The sequence below is a fragment of the Schistocerca gregaria genome, chromosome 8 (assembly GCF_023897955.1).
Source record: "Schistocerca gregaria isolate iqSchGreg1 chromosome 8, iqSchGreg1.2, whole genome shotgun sequence".
Lineage (NCBI taxonomy): Eukaryota > Metazoa > Arthropoda > Insecta > Orthoptera > Acrididae > Schistocerca > Schistocerca gregaria.
Genome location: NC_064927.1, coordinates 354914147 through 354931564, shown reverse-complemented (window position 1 = coordinate 354931564; position 17418 = coordinate 354914147). Strand labels below are relative to the sequence as shown.

The window sequence follows — 17418 nt, the reverse complement described above, 5'->3', positions numbered from 1 at the left end:
CTGGGCGAATTCTGGCACACAAAATGCTTTCTGTGCTTGTCTGCTGTTTTCAGCAAGTATAATCCTTGGTGCCTCTGTTGGCATTTTGCTGAACTAACTTGACAATACTGCTTTTTTTAAAAGTACTTTTAAGTCTTTCCTGTACTGTTATGTTACATTTAGCCATTTACCTATGACACTTGAAATTGGTTGCCCGTGATTACTTTTTGTTTATTGTTAGAAGGACATGTATAGTTTTTTCAGTTCTTAATAAGCTCAATTATAACAAGGTAGTCTCGCACATTGTTCCAGGTTGGTGCAGCTTCACAGTCTGCAACTGTATCAGCACCACCCTCTTCAGTGGCAGGTGGTGCAACTCAGACACAGACTGATTCAGTAAATGCTGCAGCAGCTGTCGCTCTTTCTGCAATACAGCAAGTGCAGGCAGCACGTGAAATTAAAAAGCAGGTAGAAGGTCCTGCTGGCAAGGCCGAAGGTGGACGCAAAGGTAGTGCTACTGTAGCTAGCTTGGCTGCTGGTACACTACCAACCAGTATACAAGGGGCACCAGCAATGCCATATGTGGCTGCAGGTTCAACGACACTCCCACGTTATGCAGTCCCGGATGTGGCCACATATCGCTATGATGAGACTTCTGGTTATTATTATGACTCATCAACTGGGCTTTATTATGATGCTGGGTCACAGTACTACTATAACCCGCAAACTCAGCAGTTTCTGTACTGGGATGCAGAACGGCAGACATATGTACCGACTCCAGTGCAGGGTGCAGCAGCTTCAGGTGTTGCTGCAACAGCAGGTGCCGCCACGACAGAGGAGTCTGGTGCTGGTGGCAAGGATGACCCCAACAAAAAGTCAAAGGACAACAAACAAGACAAGGTAAGCTTGATTTTGTGGTAAAGAACTGAAATCATTGGTATAACTTAGAGTCAAATGTACTGCAACTGTGATTCAGAAAGCTATCTGTGGAGTATACTGAAGAGATAGATTGCTGCTTGCCATAAAGATGACACATTGTGTTGCAGCCAGAAAGACACTTAGACATTAGCTTTTGGCCAAAGCCTTCGTGAGTAAAGGAAAAACACACACACACACACACACACACACACACACACCATTCATTCACACATTGCTCACACATGACAGTCATCTCCTGCAGCTCAGACCAGGGTGCAGCTATCATGTAGACTGGAAGCAGCAAACTGGAGGGGGCAGGAAAGGGGAAGGGATAGCAGGGTACAGGTGAGGGGAGAAAAGAGAGGTATTTGACAGCACATGAGGGCACTAGACTGCCAAAATGCATAGCATTGGAAGGCTGTGGGACAGGGAGGGAGGGGGGGGGGGGGGGCTGGAGGACAGGAAGCAAAGTAAGAGAAAAGGGGGAAAGACAGTCAGGTGCATTGACAGAGGGTGGCACACAAAGAGAGAGAAGGTACAAGAATAGGGAAGAGGTAATAGGACAGAGGGGCTGGAAACTGTTGGGTGGAGTGTGTGGGGACAGTGGGTTACTGTAGGTTGAGGCCAGGATAATTTCCGGAGTGGATAATGTATTATAACGCCCATCTCCACAACTCAGGAAAGCTGGCTGTGGAGGGTAGTATCCAGTTGGTTTGGATAGTGAAGCAGCCTTTGAAATCGAGCTTGTTATGTTCAGCTATATGTTGTGCCACAGTGTGGTCTACTCTGATCTTGGCCACAGTTAGGCAGTGGCTCTTCACCCTGGTGAACAACTGGTTGCTAGTTACACAGCAGGGTGGGCTCTGTTTTGGTAGTTGGTCAATGCATGCTCCATTTGTATTACATATTTGCGGTGGAAGCTGAAATTCCACAAAAGTCAGGTTCAGAACAGGCTCTCAGAAGAAGCTGATGGTGAATTATTTACTGGAGGTACATCCAAAAGTCAGGCACAGTTGATTACACAGAGAAGAACATACATTGTATTTCGATTAACCACTGTGAGGGACTACTTTGCTGCCACCAAATGCTGTAACTGCCACAACTATGGGCACATTGAAGAGCACTGTAAGGAAAACTGCCAGACATACTCCCACTGTGAAGTGTGTGGCAATCAAAAAATGAACTGTACAGATACCAAGTGAGTTGCAATGTGCATTTCATGTGCGGAAAGGATTATCTGTCATCTTTGTAAGAAAAGGAAATCTGGGTCGAAAAGAAAGTGATCAGCAGAAAGAGCCAAAATATTCTGGTCCAGTGTGACGAGTAGAACAAGAAGGTACAGACAAGGGTGACAGCGAGATTAATTCTAAAAAGGCCAGTAATAATAATAATAATAATAATAATAATAATAATAATGGTAATTGAGAGAAGGATTGGAGTTTCTGGAAGTGGCTAAAAAGAAAGGAAAACAAGGAACAGATGGCATGCCTATCTCTAGACAAGGAGGACATACTGTCAAATGCAGAAAAAGGGGAAAGTTCAATAAATTCAAAGTGTGGTAGCAAGCAACTCGTTGTAGTAGCAGAGTGTGATAACATGCAACAGCTAATGGAGGAAGACCACAAAAAATACACTATCATAGAACTTTGTGGCATAGCAGAGTAACGGACGAAAGAGACTCTGCCTTCAGAACACATTTGTCAGAAATTCAGAAGAGTTTAAAATTCCCTAGAGTCGCGTCCTATAGTGCAATATCTAGTCAGAACTTTGTTTCCGGATGATACAACAATGGAAGATACAGAGTTCCATTAGCCTCATTGCTTGAATTACTAGAGTAGCATCTGAAATTTTAAACGTTTTTATTGGCTGAGATCCAGCAACCATACGTTATTTAGTTACAGGATATATGTATAGCCACCTCGGTTGCACAAAATTATTGTCAAATTGGCCATGGTTTCGAATGCATTAAGGCAGTCTTCATCAGAATAAAAAATTACATAGGATTACATGTAATCACACCATGTGTGAAAAATATCAGAGCAAAAATGCTCTCGTCAAATAGAAAAGTCACAAGAATAAAAACAAAAATGTAACATGTTTGTCAACTGTATAAAATATTCCATGGAAATATAATGGCAGCCACGGAACTACAGCAACACAGCTGCTACCATCAGTCTGCCTGTCCACTCGTACCATGTTCTCTACTTGTACCATGTTCTCAATACTCGTGGCGTAACGACTTTGGTGCATATACGCAGGCGTGATCTTAGCTGCACACTGTATCTGTGGGAGTGCTCAACAGACACTTTCACCCTCTTTCGTGACTCAAGCTGCTCTGCTTGCAGCGCGACGAGACTCTCCATACACATTTGTTGTTACTATCGATACATTAAAATGCAGTTCCCTTGGCCACTACCCAGCAAGTTACAGTATTTACATTATAATTACAATCAATTACAAACATTCAGAAATAAATACACTATTATGTCCATTATGTATTAAATATAGATTCTGTAATGAAGCTTACAAATTCAGAACCAGAAGTACAGTACAAGTTGTCAGTGGATATTAAACGGCAAAAAATTTTGGATAGTGCAGAAGATATTTTATCTGCATTTTCAGCGTTACACCGTCCCCTCCAGTTTGTTGTTTCCATTCAACGCGACAGTTGCATTCTGGTCCGATTTGCCGGAGAGTGCAGTCACATGTGTGAGATGTACTTGTTTGTGTGAATGAATATGTGTGTATTTGTTTCCTTTCCTGACGAATGCTTTGGCCAAAAGCTAATGTTTAAGTGTCCTTCCATTATGCTTGTCTGTAGCTCAGCATGTCATCTTTACAGGTGATAGCAATCTATCTTTTTCATTTATTGTTGATATTTCAACCTGGAGTTTCCATTGTTTGAATAAACTGAAGAGAAATTTCAGAAAAATGACAGGGTTTAGTGCTTACAGATTTTATTCCGGTTGTAACCAAACCTCTTGGGTCAAGAGTATATAGATGGTAGTTGGTCCTAAACTTAGTGCTCATGGTGACCAGAAATGTTGCAGCAGAATTCTAGGGAAGGAGGGGCACATCATAAGGATTGAGAAATGCATAGCAATACATGGCCACAAACATAGTCTTACAGCACTAGATGGTGCTGTACAAGAGAGTACTGCCCCCACACTCATCAGATTTATCAAGCCCTGATGCATTTCTATGGGGGACCATGAAATATCTCATGTATCGCTATCCTGTGCCATCTGAAATGGATCTCATCACAAGAATTGTCTGTGCAGCTCCTGCAGTAGAAGAAACTCTTAGTGTGTTGGAGTATGTGTGGCAGTCAGTGCTCTGACTTCGTTACGCAGGCTTGGTGTCTGATTCAAACTTCAAACATCTGTCGTAACATTAGAGCTAATTCATGTCATACACTATGTGAACTCATTATGTTCAATAAATGTTTCAAATGAATCACACTCGTGTTTCATTTCCGATTTGCTAGCACTTATCCCTGACATTTGCGGCCATGGGTTACTATGCAGTTCTAATCCTTATAATGTGTTCCACCTCCCGTGGAAGTTTGTCGCAACATTTCTGGGACACAGTGTATGGGGATGAGGAATCGGAAGTCTGAAATGAATGTTTCCTGAATGAACAATTGTGTATGAAGCTCTTGTTTGTGCATTGACTTCTACATTGACATTGGTGGTGCGACAGTGAGAAACAATATCCAATATCCTATTTATGCCCATTGTGCTTTTTTTCCCATGCGGTGTCATGAAATGCTTGGTGTATGAAATGTCCATAGAAATTGAAGAGCATCCTAGCTGCTTCTCTCAATCATTGTTTCTGTGAGATTGCTGTAAACTTATGTTGTTGTTATGAGGTTCAAGTTGTTTATATCAATAAAAAATTGTATATTCATTTCCAAACATTAATTCCTTATCTCAGACTACTTTGTTTAAGATTCACTAACATCTGTATAGTTTTGAACCTAGTGGTTTGGGACACACACTGTAGAAATTGGGGTGGTAGAGAGATAAGCAAGGTAGTTGGCTGTTAAGAGTAACATGAAAAAGAGCTAACAAGTAAGCTAGTATAAGAGGAAGGTGAAGTATACAGTTATAATTACAAATTTGCGTACTTCGTTTGTTTAAGGTGAAAGTAGCAAAGAAAATAGCAAAAGACATGGAACGCTGGGCAAAAACCTTAAACCAAAAGAAGGACAATCCACAAGCAACTGCAGTGGCGACATCAGCTGTGGCTCTTGGGAAATCTGTTGGAGCAGCAGATGCTGGTTATGCCATCCTGGAACGCAAGGAGCGGTCATTAGATGCACAGGTACTAATATACGAATCGGAGAGAAAATTGTTTCTTCTGTCTCGACTTCCTTTCCCCAAAGTTAAGTTGTTATTGTGTTCCGTATTACATAATTGAGATCTTTCACTATGATGTGGAACTATTCAGTTCTACAAGAAAATAGGACAACATGGTGGTAGTACATAGTTTTACATGCATACAGTGATTATATTTAACTATGTTGAGTTTCTCCCTCTCTTAAAGACACACACAAGTGTACTACTTCATATTGAGAAATTCTTCTGTGAACTAGGAGTTCTGTTGTCAAGCATATATGATCTGCAGTTTGCATTTGTAGTTAATTGTTTTACCCATGAAATGCTTTTACATTACTTGGTAGATGATCAAAGACTTTTATGGCTGGCTCTCTCTCCTTCCTTGGTCACACTAAGGCTAAGTAATGGTTAGTGTAAAGCATTTCACCATTAAGTCCAATGTTCACTCGGTGCACTTGCCGTGGGGCTTTGTCCGGGATGTGGAAGATGCTCTTCCGATGGCTATCGAGCGTGCAGGATGCAGCCAGCTGCAGATTGTTGCACAAGTCGGCACCAACACTCCCTGTCATTGGGGTTCCGAGGAAATCATTGGGTCCTTTTGACAGCTGGCTAAATTGGTGAAGGCGACCTCCATCTCTCAAGGAGTGGAAGCCAAGCTGACAATCTGCAACATCGTACCCAGGGTGGACTGGGGTCCTCTGGTTTGGAGTCGAGTGGAGAACCTAAGCCAGAGGCTGCGTCAATTCTGTGATGAAAATGGTTGTAGATTCCTCGACCTATGCTATGGGATGGAAGGTTGTTGAACGTCCCTCAATAGATCAGGTGTGCACTACACACAGGAAGCACCTACGTGGCTAGCACAGTACTGTGGCGTGCACAGGGGGGTTTTTTAGGTTAGGTTCCTCCCCATGGGAAACAAACCATTGGCCTGAAAAATTACCAGTTCGTAACACTGATGTGGGTGTGCCAACTGTAAAAATTGTTAGTTTGCCTAAACAGGTCATTCCAAAGGATTCAAATATGCTAAATCTCATGTGGTAAATCGTTGAAGTGCTTGTAGCAAGATCCCCGAGTTACTCTCCGAAATAAACAGTAGCAGTGCCAATATTGTATTAGGTACCGAAAGATGGTTGGAACCAGACATAAACAGCAATGAAATTTTGAACTCGAATTGCACAATGTTTAGGAAGGATATGGCTGATGCTTTTGGGAGGTGGTGTGTTCATTGCAGTTAAAAGCTGATTAAACGCAGTTGAGATCGATTCTGGGTTGGACTGTGAAATAGTCTGGATAAAGCTGTCAATCAGACAAGGATTGACCATTGTATTAAGGTGTTTTTATAGACCACCAGCATCCCCAACAAATGTCGTAAAGCGTTTCAGGTAAAGTCTTGAGTACATAGGAAGTAAATATCCAAATTATCCATTAGTTATAGGTGGAGACTTTAATCTGGCATCCATTGACTGGGAAAATTACATGTTATCACAGGGGGGCAGAAGCAAAGATTCGTGTGAAGCTATTCTAGTAGCGTTCTCAACATACAACCTTGATCAATTGGTTAGAAAACCAACTCGAGGTGGAAACATATTAGATATCTTGGTGACAAACAGACCTGATTGTTTTGAGGAAGTTAACCTAGAATAAGGTATTAGCGACCATAATGTAGTTGTGTTTTCTATGTCAGTGGAAGTAAAAACAAAGCGTGGAGTTTTCTTGTTGGGAATGCAAATAAAAGTGTCATTAATATATATCTTCATAGTCAGCTCCAAGCATTCACAACGGGACACGAATATATTGAGCATCTTTGGTCAGAATTTAAAGGTATTGTCCACCATGTGCTACAGAAGTATGTGCCTAGCAAAAATATAGGTGAGGGAAAGGATCCACCTTCGTACAACAAACATATTAAGAAATTGCTGAGAAAGCAAAGAATTTTGCACAGTCATTTTAAACGTAGTCACTGCCCCGTTGACAAACAGAAATTATGCGAAATAAAAGTAGTTGTCAAAAGGTCAATGAGAGATTCTTTTTCCGAATTTGAAAGCAATATTTTATTTGCAGATTCTAAAAGTAACCCCAAAAAAATTTTGGTTGTACGTAAAATCTATGAACGCTACAAATAATTAAATACATTTTCTTGCTGACAGTACAGGTAATGTAATGGATGATGATAAATAGAAGACCAAAATTCTAAACCTAGCTTTTAAAAACTCATTTACGGTAGAGGACTGCAGCACCATTCCCTCCTTTCAATTATCAAACGAACACGAGGATGGCATACATAGTGTTTAGTTTATCTAGGATTGTAAAACAGTTAAGATCCTTATACGCCAGGAAGGCATCTGGCCCAGACGGTATCCCCATAAGATTAGATGTTGACTAATCCATCATCTATCAGAGATCATTGGAACAGCGGAAAGTTCCACGGGACTGGAAGAAGGCCCAGGTCATAGCAGTATATAAAAAGGGTAGAAAATCCGCTGTCACACAATTACCGGCCAATTTCACTGGTATCGATTTGTTGTAGAATCATGGAACATATTTTGTATTCAGGCATAATGACCTTTCTAGACTCTGAGAACCTCACCTGCAGAAACCAGCATGGTTTTAGAAAACAGCAGTCATGCGGGACACAGCTGGCCCTCTACGTGCATGATGTACAACAGGCCCTAGATACCGGCACCCAGGTTGATGCAATATTTCTCAACTTTCGAAAGGCATTCGACTCAGTTCGGCACTGGCGCTTGCTCCAATAAGTGTGTGCTTATGGTCTTTCGATGACATATGCGGTTGGATAGAAAGTTTTCTAACAGACAGGGAGCGGTGTCATCCTGTAAGGGGTGACTTCAACAGAAATAAGCGTAACTTCACGTGTGCCACAGGGCAGCGTAATAGGTCCGCTGCTTTTTATGATTTACATAAACGATCTGGTTGATGGTGTTGACAGCGGCATTAGACTGTTTGCCGGTGATGCTGTAGTCTACAGGAAAGTAGTATCACACGAAAGTTGTGAACAAATCAATGAGGATTTGCAGAAAATAAATGCATGGTGTAATGACTGCTAGTTATCTCTCAATATTAGTAAGTGTAACCTACTGCGTATAATAAGGCGAAAATCTCCATTAATGTACGAGTACAAAGTAAATGCCCAGTCTTTGGAAGCGGTAACATCCCTCAAGTATCTGGGTGTAACTATTTGAAATGATCTCAAATGGAATGATCAGATTACACAAGTAACGGGCAAGGCGAACTCTAGATTGTGGTTTACTGGTACAATCCTAAGCGATACAGTCCTTCAACAAAGGAAGTAGCTTACAATACGTTAGCTCGTGCAGTACTGTTCGTTTGTATGGGACTTTTACCAGTTGGGTCGGGTTCAAGAGATTGAGAAGGTCCAAAGAAGAGTGGCAAGATTCGTGACTGATACATTTAGCCACTATGAGAGCGTTACAAATCTCTTAGAAAGTTTGAAGTGGGATACACTTGCAGATAGACGGGACACAAAACGGAAGGGGCTGCTCACAAAGTTCCGAAATCCGATCTTCGCCAAGGATGTAGAGCATAGATTATTACCACCATCTTTCAAATCGCACAATGATCACTGTTCAAAGATGAGAGAAATTAGAGCTCATACTGAGGTGTTCGGACAGTCGTATTTCCCTCGCGCGATCCATGAGTGGAACAGACGGTGGGAAATATGATTTCTGTGTGAATTGTGCCCTCCTCCACACACCGCTTGGTGGCTAGCGGAATATATATATGTAGATGTAGACCATCTACTATTACGAATGTTACTGTTTTTTTTTTCAAACATTATTAATTGTTTAAAAAATACTTCGTATGAGAGAAAATGTACTATGATGCTGTTGTCAGTATGCCCAACTGTTTAAATAAGTTTCTACAGGGAATTCTAAAGTGAACACCACACATTATCCTTGTTACTCACTTATTTGCTCAATGACAAATTACTCTAGGATTTCACGCTACTAGACCTTAGTGAATGAAATCAATAAAAGTAACTCAACTTTTTGGAATTTTTCATCTCCAAAATCTGTTGCTATGCACAATGCAAAAGTTGCAGAACTTAGACTTTTAAGATAATTTGTAACATATGACTTCCAGTTCAGGTTCTTATCATTATAAAAAATTTTAATATTGTGTTTCATTTATTACATGAAATAAGGGAAAGGCAACCACTTGCCTATAGAAGATTGATGTATGGAGCACAGTAACACATAACAGAACACAGCATTCACATAGCTTTCGAGCACTAGCTCTTTTTCCAGCAATAGTACACCCATTCACACACATGCACACTCCTGTGGCAACAGAGTCCCATTATTGGTACTTGATCATTGAAAGCAGTTGCTTGAGCCGATGCAGGTGGGGAGGGGATAGGGAAAGACACAAGGAAGGGGTACCAGGAAAGGGGCAGGTCTATTGACAGATGACTCTGCAGTTCCACAAGAATACAAAAAAAGCACAGAGGAGTACAACAGAAAGAGATGTTGGAAGAGGGAGAGGGGGTGGAAGGAGAGGAAGATGAAGAGGGGGAGAGGAATGTAAGAGAGATGGGTTGAAAAGGGGAGATAAGGAAAATATCTGCTTGTGGGGGCAGTGGAAGGAAGAAGGATGGGAGAAGGCAGTGCATGATCTGAATTGAAGAGGAGTGGTAAAGACAAAAGAGACCATGGAAAAAGCGAGATGAAGCAATGGGAACAGTTTAGTGGAGACTTAGGCCAGGGCGTTTGGGAGAGTTCAAGATGTGTAGTTCAAAGTAACTTGTGCTAGAAGAGTGTATCGAAATGGCACTTGTAATGAAGCGGCCGTTGAAGTCAATTCTGTTGGGGTATGCAGCACGCTCAGCAACAGCATTTTCAAGTTTGTGGTTTGCCGCAGTTTGGTGATAGCCATTCATCAAGTAGACTGTTGATTACTTGTCAGGCCCACATAGAATGCTTACACATGCCCCTGCCCTTTATTTGATAGGAAATGTCTGTGACTGGACTGTGGTAAGAGGTTTGTGGGTGAGTGTATGGGACCAGTCTCACACCTGGACTGGCTACAAGGGAATGACTCATGGGGTGCATGATTGGGAGTAGGGTTGGAATAGGCATGAACAACGGTATTCTGTAGGTTGGGTGGGCAGCGGAACACTACTTTGAGGGATGTGGGTAGAGTTTTAGGCATGGTATGCCTTATGTCAGGACATGATATGAAGTAGTTGAAGCCTAGGTGGAGGATGTGATTGAACCTTCCAGGGCCTGGCTGATTGCGTAGGAGTATGGTCGATGGCTGGTTAACAGGTTTACTGGCGTCAGAGGAGTAGATGGCACAGGAGACTCGTTTATTGATGACGTAGATAGTAAATTGTCTGTCAGTAAAGGCTCTGGATCAACAGCTTGCTTTCCAGTGTGCATATGGCATCTACGGGTGGTGAGGCTTTAGGGGTACCTGTGCCAGTACCAAAGATTTGTTTTTAGATTTGGCCTTCAAAAGTTAATTGTAGGTTTTCAGTTGCTATAGTGCAGAGTGCAGACAGTGTAAACTGGCAGTCAGCTGCTAAGGTAAACAGGTGAGAATTAGGACTGCCAGAGGAGTTAGGAGTAGTGCGGGAAAACAAGCCATGCCTCCCTCTCACAGGGAAACATCATGCACCCATGTTCTGATGTCTTGCAAAAGCGGAACTGAAACATGATCGCAGGGATCTCCAATCCCTTCTGCTGTTGTGAGGGTCATAATCAAAAGCCATGGCAGTCCAGGATTAGTCTCTTCCCTTATTCCAAAATAAGAAAAGAAAACAATGAGCAACCCACAACACACAGCATTCGGTAACAGCTGCTGTGCAATTACTTGTCGAGGTTGGCAGTGCTGAAAATGAGGTAGTTCAGGCCGGACCTCTGTCTGTATTTGATGCATCCACAGTTCTAAACCCTAGCTCCCTAAAGCTGCCACATTAAATGTGTCTGCTTTATACCAATTTTTGAACTTAAATTAGTAATGTACGCTTCTCTTTCTTGTAAGATACTAGGTCCCTTGGCTGAAGTAGTATGTTGCATTCTGCAGCATGTATTTTAACAGACCATTCAACTGCCCACAATTGGCATGGCACCAAAGTGTCAAGCACACTGATACATCGTTGCATTCCTGCACTTTTTATGTGGCAGACACATTCATAATGCACATTATCTTTGTAGACTGGGCTTTACCAGATAATGTGCTATACCACTAACTGGAAACTGGTTACCGTTTCAATATTTATATGCTAAAAATAAAGCTATCTGAATAGAATTCTCTATGAACAGCATCTATTTAACAATGCCTTTTTTTCTCGTTTTGAGGCAGAATCTGGATCTTTATTCATATTTATCGCAAAATGTGAATTTTTCACATCTCAAGTAATATCTGAGTTGCGAATTGAAAAATAATGTGTTCTGTGCAGAGACTCTTTTAAAATATTCTATTGTGAGAGGGGCATTTTATGGTTCTTGCATACTTAATACTCGAGTAACTTCAAGAACAGTGGTTCTGGTTAGTATTACGAGGGCTGTTCTCAAAGTAACCTCCATTTACCTGTAGTATGCTGCATAGAGATAATGGTGCAGCTTGTGTGGTAGAATGCGCCTGAAACCAGTACACTGTGATCAATGGAGAATCAAGATCATGTCTTGGTTCCTTTCCAAGCCAAGTACTTTCATAACTTGTGCTGTACTCGCAAGTCCTGCCAGTTGTGAGGTACATTCTGTAATAAGTTTAGTTGTGACAAAGAAACTGTAAAGCTAGTGAAATCCATCATGAATGTTGTGAAGTATGTAGGTGTAAGACAGTGGTGTCATACATTCAGAAACGGGTGAACCAATGTCAGTGATGAAGAGAAAAGGTGACTGCATATCTGATTCATTTGGTGGACAAAAAAGGTAGAGAAAACTGCAGAGTCACCATCTTGGAGCTGTGTGTTAATTTTCCACAGATTAGTTGTACTCTTCTGTACAAAAGAGTACAGAGTGACTATCGAAGATTTGAGCTGCGGGAAATTTAATGTTGGATGAGTACCTGAACTCTTTTCTGAAGAACAAAAGGCTCAATATATGGCAGTAGCACTGTCCTTTTTTGTGTGTTACAAGAAAGAAACTGAAGCTTTTCTGACCAGATTTTGACTGGAGAAGGACATAGATGCAGTATGTGAATGTAGAAACAAAACTTCAGTCATTGCAGTGGGGCCATCACCAGAAAAATGCACAAAGTTTCGTCAAACACTTTCCAGCAGGAAACTCATGGCAAATGTCTTTTGGGTCAGAAAAGGAATTTTGCTACTGGAGTTCTTGGAGATAAATGCAACAATTAACATTGAAAGTTATTGTAACACACTAATGAACTTGAGAAGGCCCTTTCAAACAAATGTTATTGCATTTTGAGTTCTGTAGGATGACAGCACTCTCCACATACAGCGCAACATACTACGACCAAACTTCGAGAGTTCAAATGGGATGTATTAGATCACCCTCCCTACAGCTCTGATTTGATACACAGTGGTTATCATCTATTCATGCATATGAAAAGGTGGCTTGGCTCAAAGCACTTTTGCAATGACAGAGTGTGGAAACCAGTGTCAAAGATTGGCTTCAGTCGCAGGGAGCAGAATTTTATGACTGCGGAATTTCATGTGCTACAACAAATGATTCATTGTGACTAGAAACTAAGTGGAAAAATAAGGAGGGGTGGGAGGGGGATGAAAGATACCTTCTGAATAACCCTCGATTAATATCTGTATTACTTCTTTTCGTGTAGAGGGGGCTGAAGATAGCATGTTTCAGTCTGGTTAAAAATATCCCCTATGATGGTGATGTGATGTCATCCGTGAGTGAAAAATTGCATATATGTGAAGAACATAATTTTAGTACTTTACTAGAGGTATTTGAGCTCTAAGAGTTTTTAGTATGGGGGAGTTAATTAAATTTGCAATTTCTGTAGTGGAACATGAAGTAATTGCTTGTGTTTGTAGCAGTACTTTTCACTTGTAGCCTATTGTTTTATCCCTTCAAGTATTCATGTTTATTTGCTGACCACTTCAAGGAAGTATTCATTAAATAGGTTAGCTAGCTGACTGCTACCATTTGTTATATGGCAGTACTGCCCATATTGCTTCAGTTTTATTATTTTAATTATTGCTTTGTCCGCCCCTGGTAGCTGAGTGGTCAGCGTGACAGACTGTCAATCCTAAGGGCCCGGGTTCAATTCCCAGCTGGGTCAGGGATTTTCTCCACTCAGGGACTGGGTGTTGTGTTGTCCTAATCATCATCATTTCATCCCCATCGACGCGCAAGTCGCCGAAGTGGCGTCAATTCGAAAGACTTGCACCAGGCGAGCGGTCTACCCGACAGGAGGCCCTCGTCACACGCCATTATTATAATTACTCCTTTCAAACATTTTACAAAGAGTGAGTGTGAAAAGAAAGCCACACCGTGCCACCATCGTGCGCCATCACTGCCTGGTAAAATTGTCATAGTTGAAACTTTGAGGGCATCAGTTAACATTTTTGGTATCCATCTGAAGGTTACTTCCCACATTTTCAAGTCATCGTGCAGGATTGTGATCCCATGGGAATGACAGCTATGGAGGCAATATCTTTCACATTAATCGGTGATATTGCAAAACAACTGACTCCATGCATCATCATGTTGCCAGACCTTCTGCTGCAAGACCAAGATTTTTTTGGTTTCTAGTCACATTGATGATCAGCTTCTTTGAACAGTTGTACTCACAAGTGCACATTCTTAACAATTTTCACATGATCACACGCATCTAACTCATCTGGCAAAGAATTTAATGTGTGTCATTGGGCAAGTGGAGAAACTGAATGGTTATCTGCTGTTTTTGTAATGAAGACGAGGCCATTTCTGATGTCAAAATCATTCCTTGCTCTCACTGCATCTGCTACAGTTCTGTCGGCCACACATGCTACCATGTGCCTTGCTGACACAGTGTATATCAGGTATGTTCAGCCAAACTTTGTGTTTCTGTCTACTCCCAGGCCTGTGAAAGAAAAATTGAACACTTTTGAACTTTGAATGCATTGCAGAACTAGCAGAGATGTAGTTGATTTTAAAAATGATGGTATTCTGTTTTGCAGGGAACAAAAAATGCAGTTTGTAAAATGCTTGCATTATCCTCTCAAACATTTTTTAACTGCGGTATTTATTTATTCATTTATTTATTTGTTTGTTTTTAAAAAAAGCTTTTTATCAAAGGTTGTCAATTGAGGAATTGTTTGACATTGGTTGCATATTCTTTGGCACACTGTACATACATGTTTTAACCTTTTTTTTTTCCATCCAACAGGTGTCTCAGTTCGTTGCACGCATGGGAGAAGAGGGTCCTGGACCAGCATCACCAGCTGCTACTGGAGGACCTGGCGGATTGGTGGCTGCATATGGTGGTGGCTCTGAGTCAGATGATGACATTGATGATGTACTTCAAGAGGAAAGATTGCACACAGATTGGACTAAACTTGCATGCTTACTTTGTAAAAGACAATTCCCTAGCAAAGAAACCCTGCAACGCCATAACCAACTGTCTGATTTGCATAGGCAGAATTTGGAAGCTTGGTACAGGGTTCGTGGTCTCGATCAGAATGATCCCCAGCAACGTAATAGCCGTTACCGTGACCGCGCTAAAGAACGCCGTTCAAAGTTTGGCACTACAGATCCTACAGCTGCTGCACCTCATCCCAATCGACTGAAAGAGAAATTCCTCAAAGCACGTGAAGAAGCGGCTCGTTCAATGTATGAAGAACCAACACGTGCTGGCATTGGATCAGAAAATGTAGGAAATCGTCTACTTCAGAAAATGGGATGGCAAGAAGGTATGGGTCTGGGCAAAAGTAACCAGGGGCGCACTTCTATAGTGCAGACTGATGTTAGAAATCCAACAGCAGGACTTGGCTCACGTGAAGCTGCTGCTGTTCCTGTTTTACCTGGAGAAAAATACAAAGACCGTGTTAAGAAGATGATGTTTGCACGTTACCAGGAACTCACAGAGCAAGAACAAGCAGAACCCAGTTGAACATTGAATTACTTCACAGATTTATTGCCTACGGGTGAAAGTGTTTGTTACTGCCATTTGCCTACAAATATCCTGTACTTAATCAGTGGGCCAGTGTTCAGTGTGTTTGTTCTTGTACAGGATCTTGTAGCTGATAATTCAGCCAATCTGACATGAAGAGGCATAGTGATGTTTGAGGCATTGCACACTGTGATAATGTTGAGATATCTTCTGTGTGTGAATAAATCCATTGTACAAAAGATGATGTTGACTGTTAGCTTGATTGTGGACTATTACTTAATAGGCTACAGAAACGTAGGAAATTTAAATATCATGACGGGCCCAGGAGTTTATAGACACATTGTTTTGTTCGTTTTATCGACGAGCAATCTTGACTGCACTGACAACAAATGGTAAGTACAAAAGTAACGGGGAACCACGAAATTCCCTTCTCCCATGACATAAGACATTCCAGGTTGTAATGTTGTACTGTGCTGTTCCTTCGCAAAAGTTGAATGCACTTTGTGCATGTGTTTTCCTTTTTGAATGTATGAGGTTCCTCCAAACAGTGTGTGTTAGTTCCAGTGGATATAAGGTAGTGGCTACACTTTGAATCAATGCTGTGACTTTTTGAATTATTTTCTTGTGATGTGATTACTACTTCACAGAAAAATAATCAAAAAAACCACTTATTTGCCAGGATCTTTTACGAGTTTGTAGGCTGTCGTAGGTCTTACTTTTATCGTGGTCTCGATTGATTTTTAATTTTATTTTCGTTGACTCCTCAGCAGTTATGCATTGTTCTGGAGAAAGATGCAGTTTTCATTGTTCAGCTGTGCTGAAAGTAAAAAAATAAATAAAATAAAATTTACTGTCATCCTCTTCCATTCGTTTTGTGTTGGTCACAGAAGTGGTAAGATATTTACCTTGTATATACGTAAACCACTTTTAAAAAGTGATGTATATATTTCATTGTTGTAATTTTGGACATGGAAAGAATTAGTAAAATTTTATAAACTGTAATAAATTAGATGGTTCCGAATCATTTACTTGCTCCTTTGATTTTGTTCTCAGTATAGGTGCTAAACTTAATTATAAGTATTGTGTAGCATATAACTATCTGTTTAAGAAAGAGAGAGAGACAGACTTTTATTAGTGTGGAAATACTTTTGTAAATAAATCAAAATTTAATTTGATGCCTCATTCAAGCTTCTGTGGGAGGCACAGCTCTTAAGCTAGAAGAACCCATATAAATAGGGAATGCCAAACTATTACAAATTCTTTTGTAGCTGACACCTCAAATTTAGCAACAGTAGCAAAAATGGTTTTGTTCTTTTTGTATATATGTTAATTATTAAGCTAATTAACTGAATAAAGTAATTATGTCCTTACTTGTAACTGCACATTAAAATTTTTAATATTTAACCAACTTACACTTTGCAATTGCAGTCCACAGCCATTATTATGCAGTTATCAATTATTTGTTCCATTACAACTGAGCACTGATCAGTGGATGGGGTTTCAGTCGAAAGTAGCATTAATTTTTCTGGAGAAAGTAGCCGAAACTACTACAGTTTCCATTTTTATTTCCTGCATTCACAGAGGAAATTATTTCCATTTCAGTTACCATGCTGGAAATATGATCAAATATTGAATAAATCATGGAATCTGTGCATCCTGCAAAATTGCTTATTATGGAAGGAGGTAAATGGAAGTAATAGTCAGCAGATTTGCTGAGTTTGTTGACTAATACAAGCCTAACGTTTTAATGTGAAACCACTCCATTTGATCATAGTTGTTTTAAGTTTAAAAAATGATATCTGGAGTAATGCTGATAGAATCGCAGAGAGAAGAGATTAATCATGAGCATTGGCAACTCTAGACATTAGTAAGTTGTTGGGAGAGTAAAGTGAAGCACCACACAGACCTGTTGTATGAGAAGGACGTGTTGAAATATTCCATTTCTACTTCAGAATATCTTCTTGTTCTATGTGTAGCTGTGAAGCTTTTGTATGAGTGATCTGTGCTGCAGTACTTGCACACTAAATTTGTGCCTTTCCCATTGTCTCTGTTTTTGTTTTAAGTGATGAAATCATTCATTCCAAAAGCTTGAGATTGAATATATATAAGTTTCAATGTT

At 40.6% G+C, this 17418-nt stretch overlaps 1 protein-coding gene across 12 annotated transcripts in view; it reads left to right on the top strand.

Moving 5' to 3' along the window:
• LOC126284815 (RNA-binding protein 5-like) overlaps positions 1 to 16676 on the top strand; it is a 116222-nt gene extending 99546 nt beyond the window's left edge. For all 12 annotated transcript variants that reach the window (XM_049984019.1, XM_049984015.1, XM_049984026.1 and 9 more), the window contains 3 exons: positions 292 to 879; positions 5041 to 5223; positions 14577 to 16676. In XM_049984019.1, the coding sequence (XP_049839976.1) occupies positions 292 to 879; positions 5041 to 5223; positions 14577 to 15299 (1494 nt within the window). In that variant the 3' untranslated portion in view covers positions 15300 to 16676. The remainder of the gene's footprint in view (positions 1 to 291; positions 880 to 5040; positions 5224 to 14576) is intronic.
• Positions 16677 to 17418: the final 742 nt, after the last annotated feature.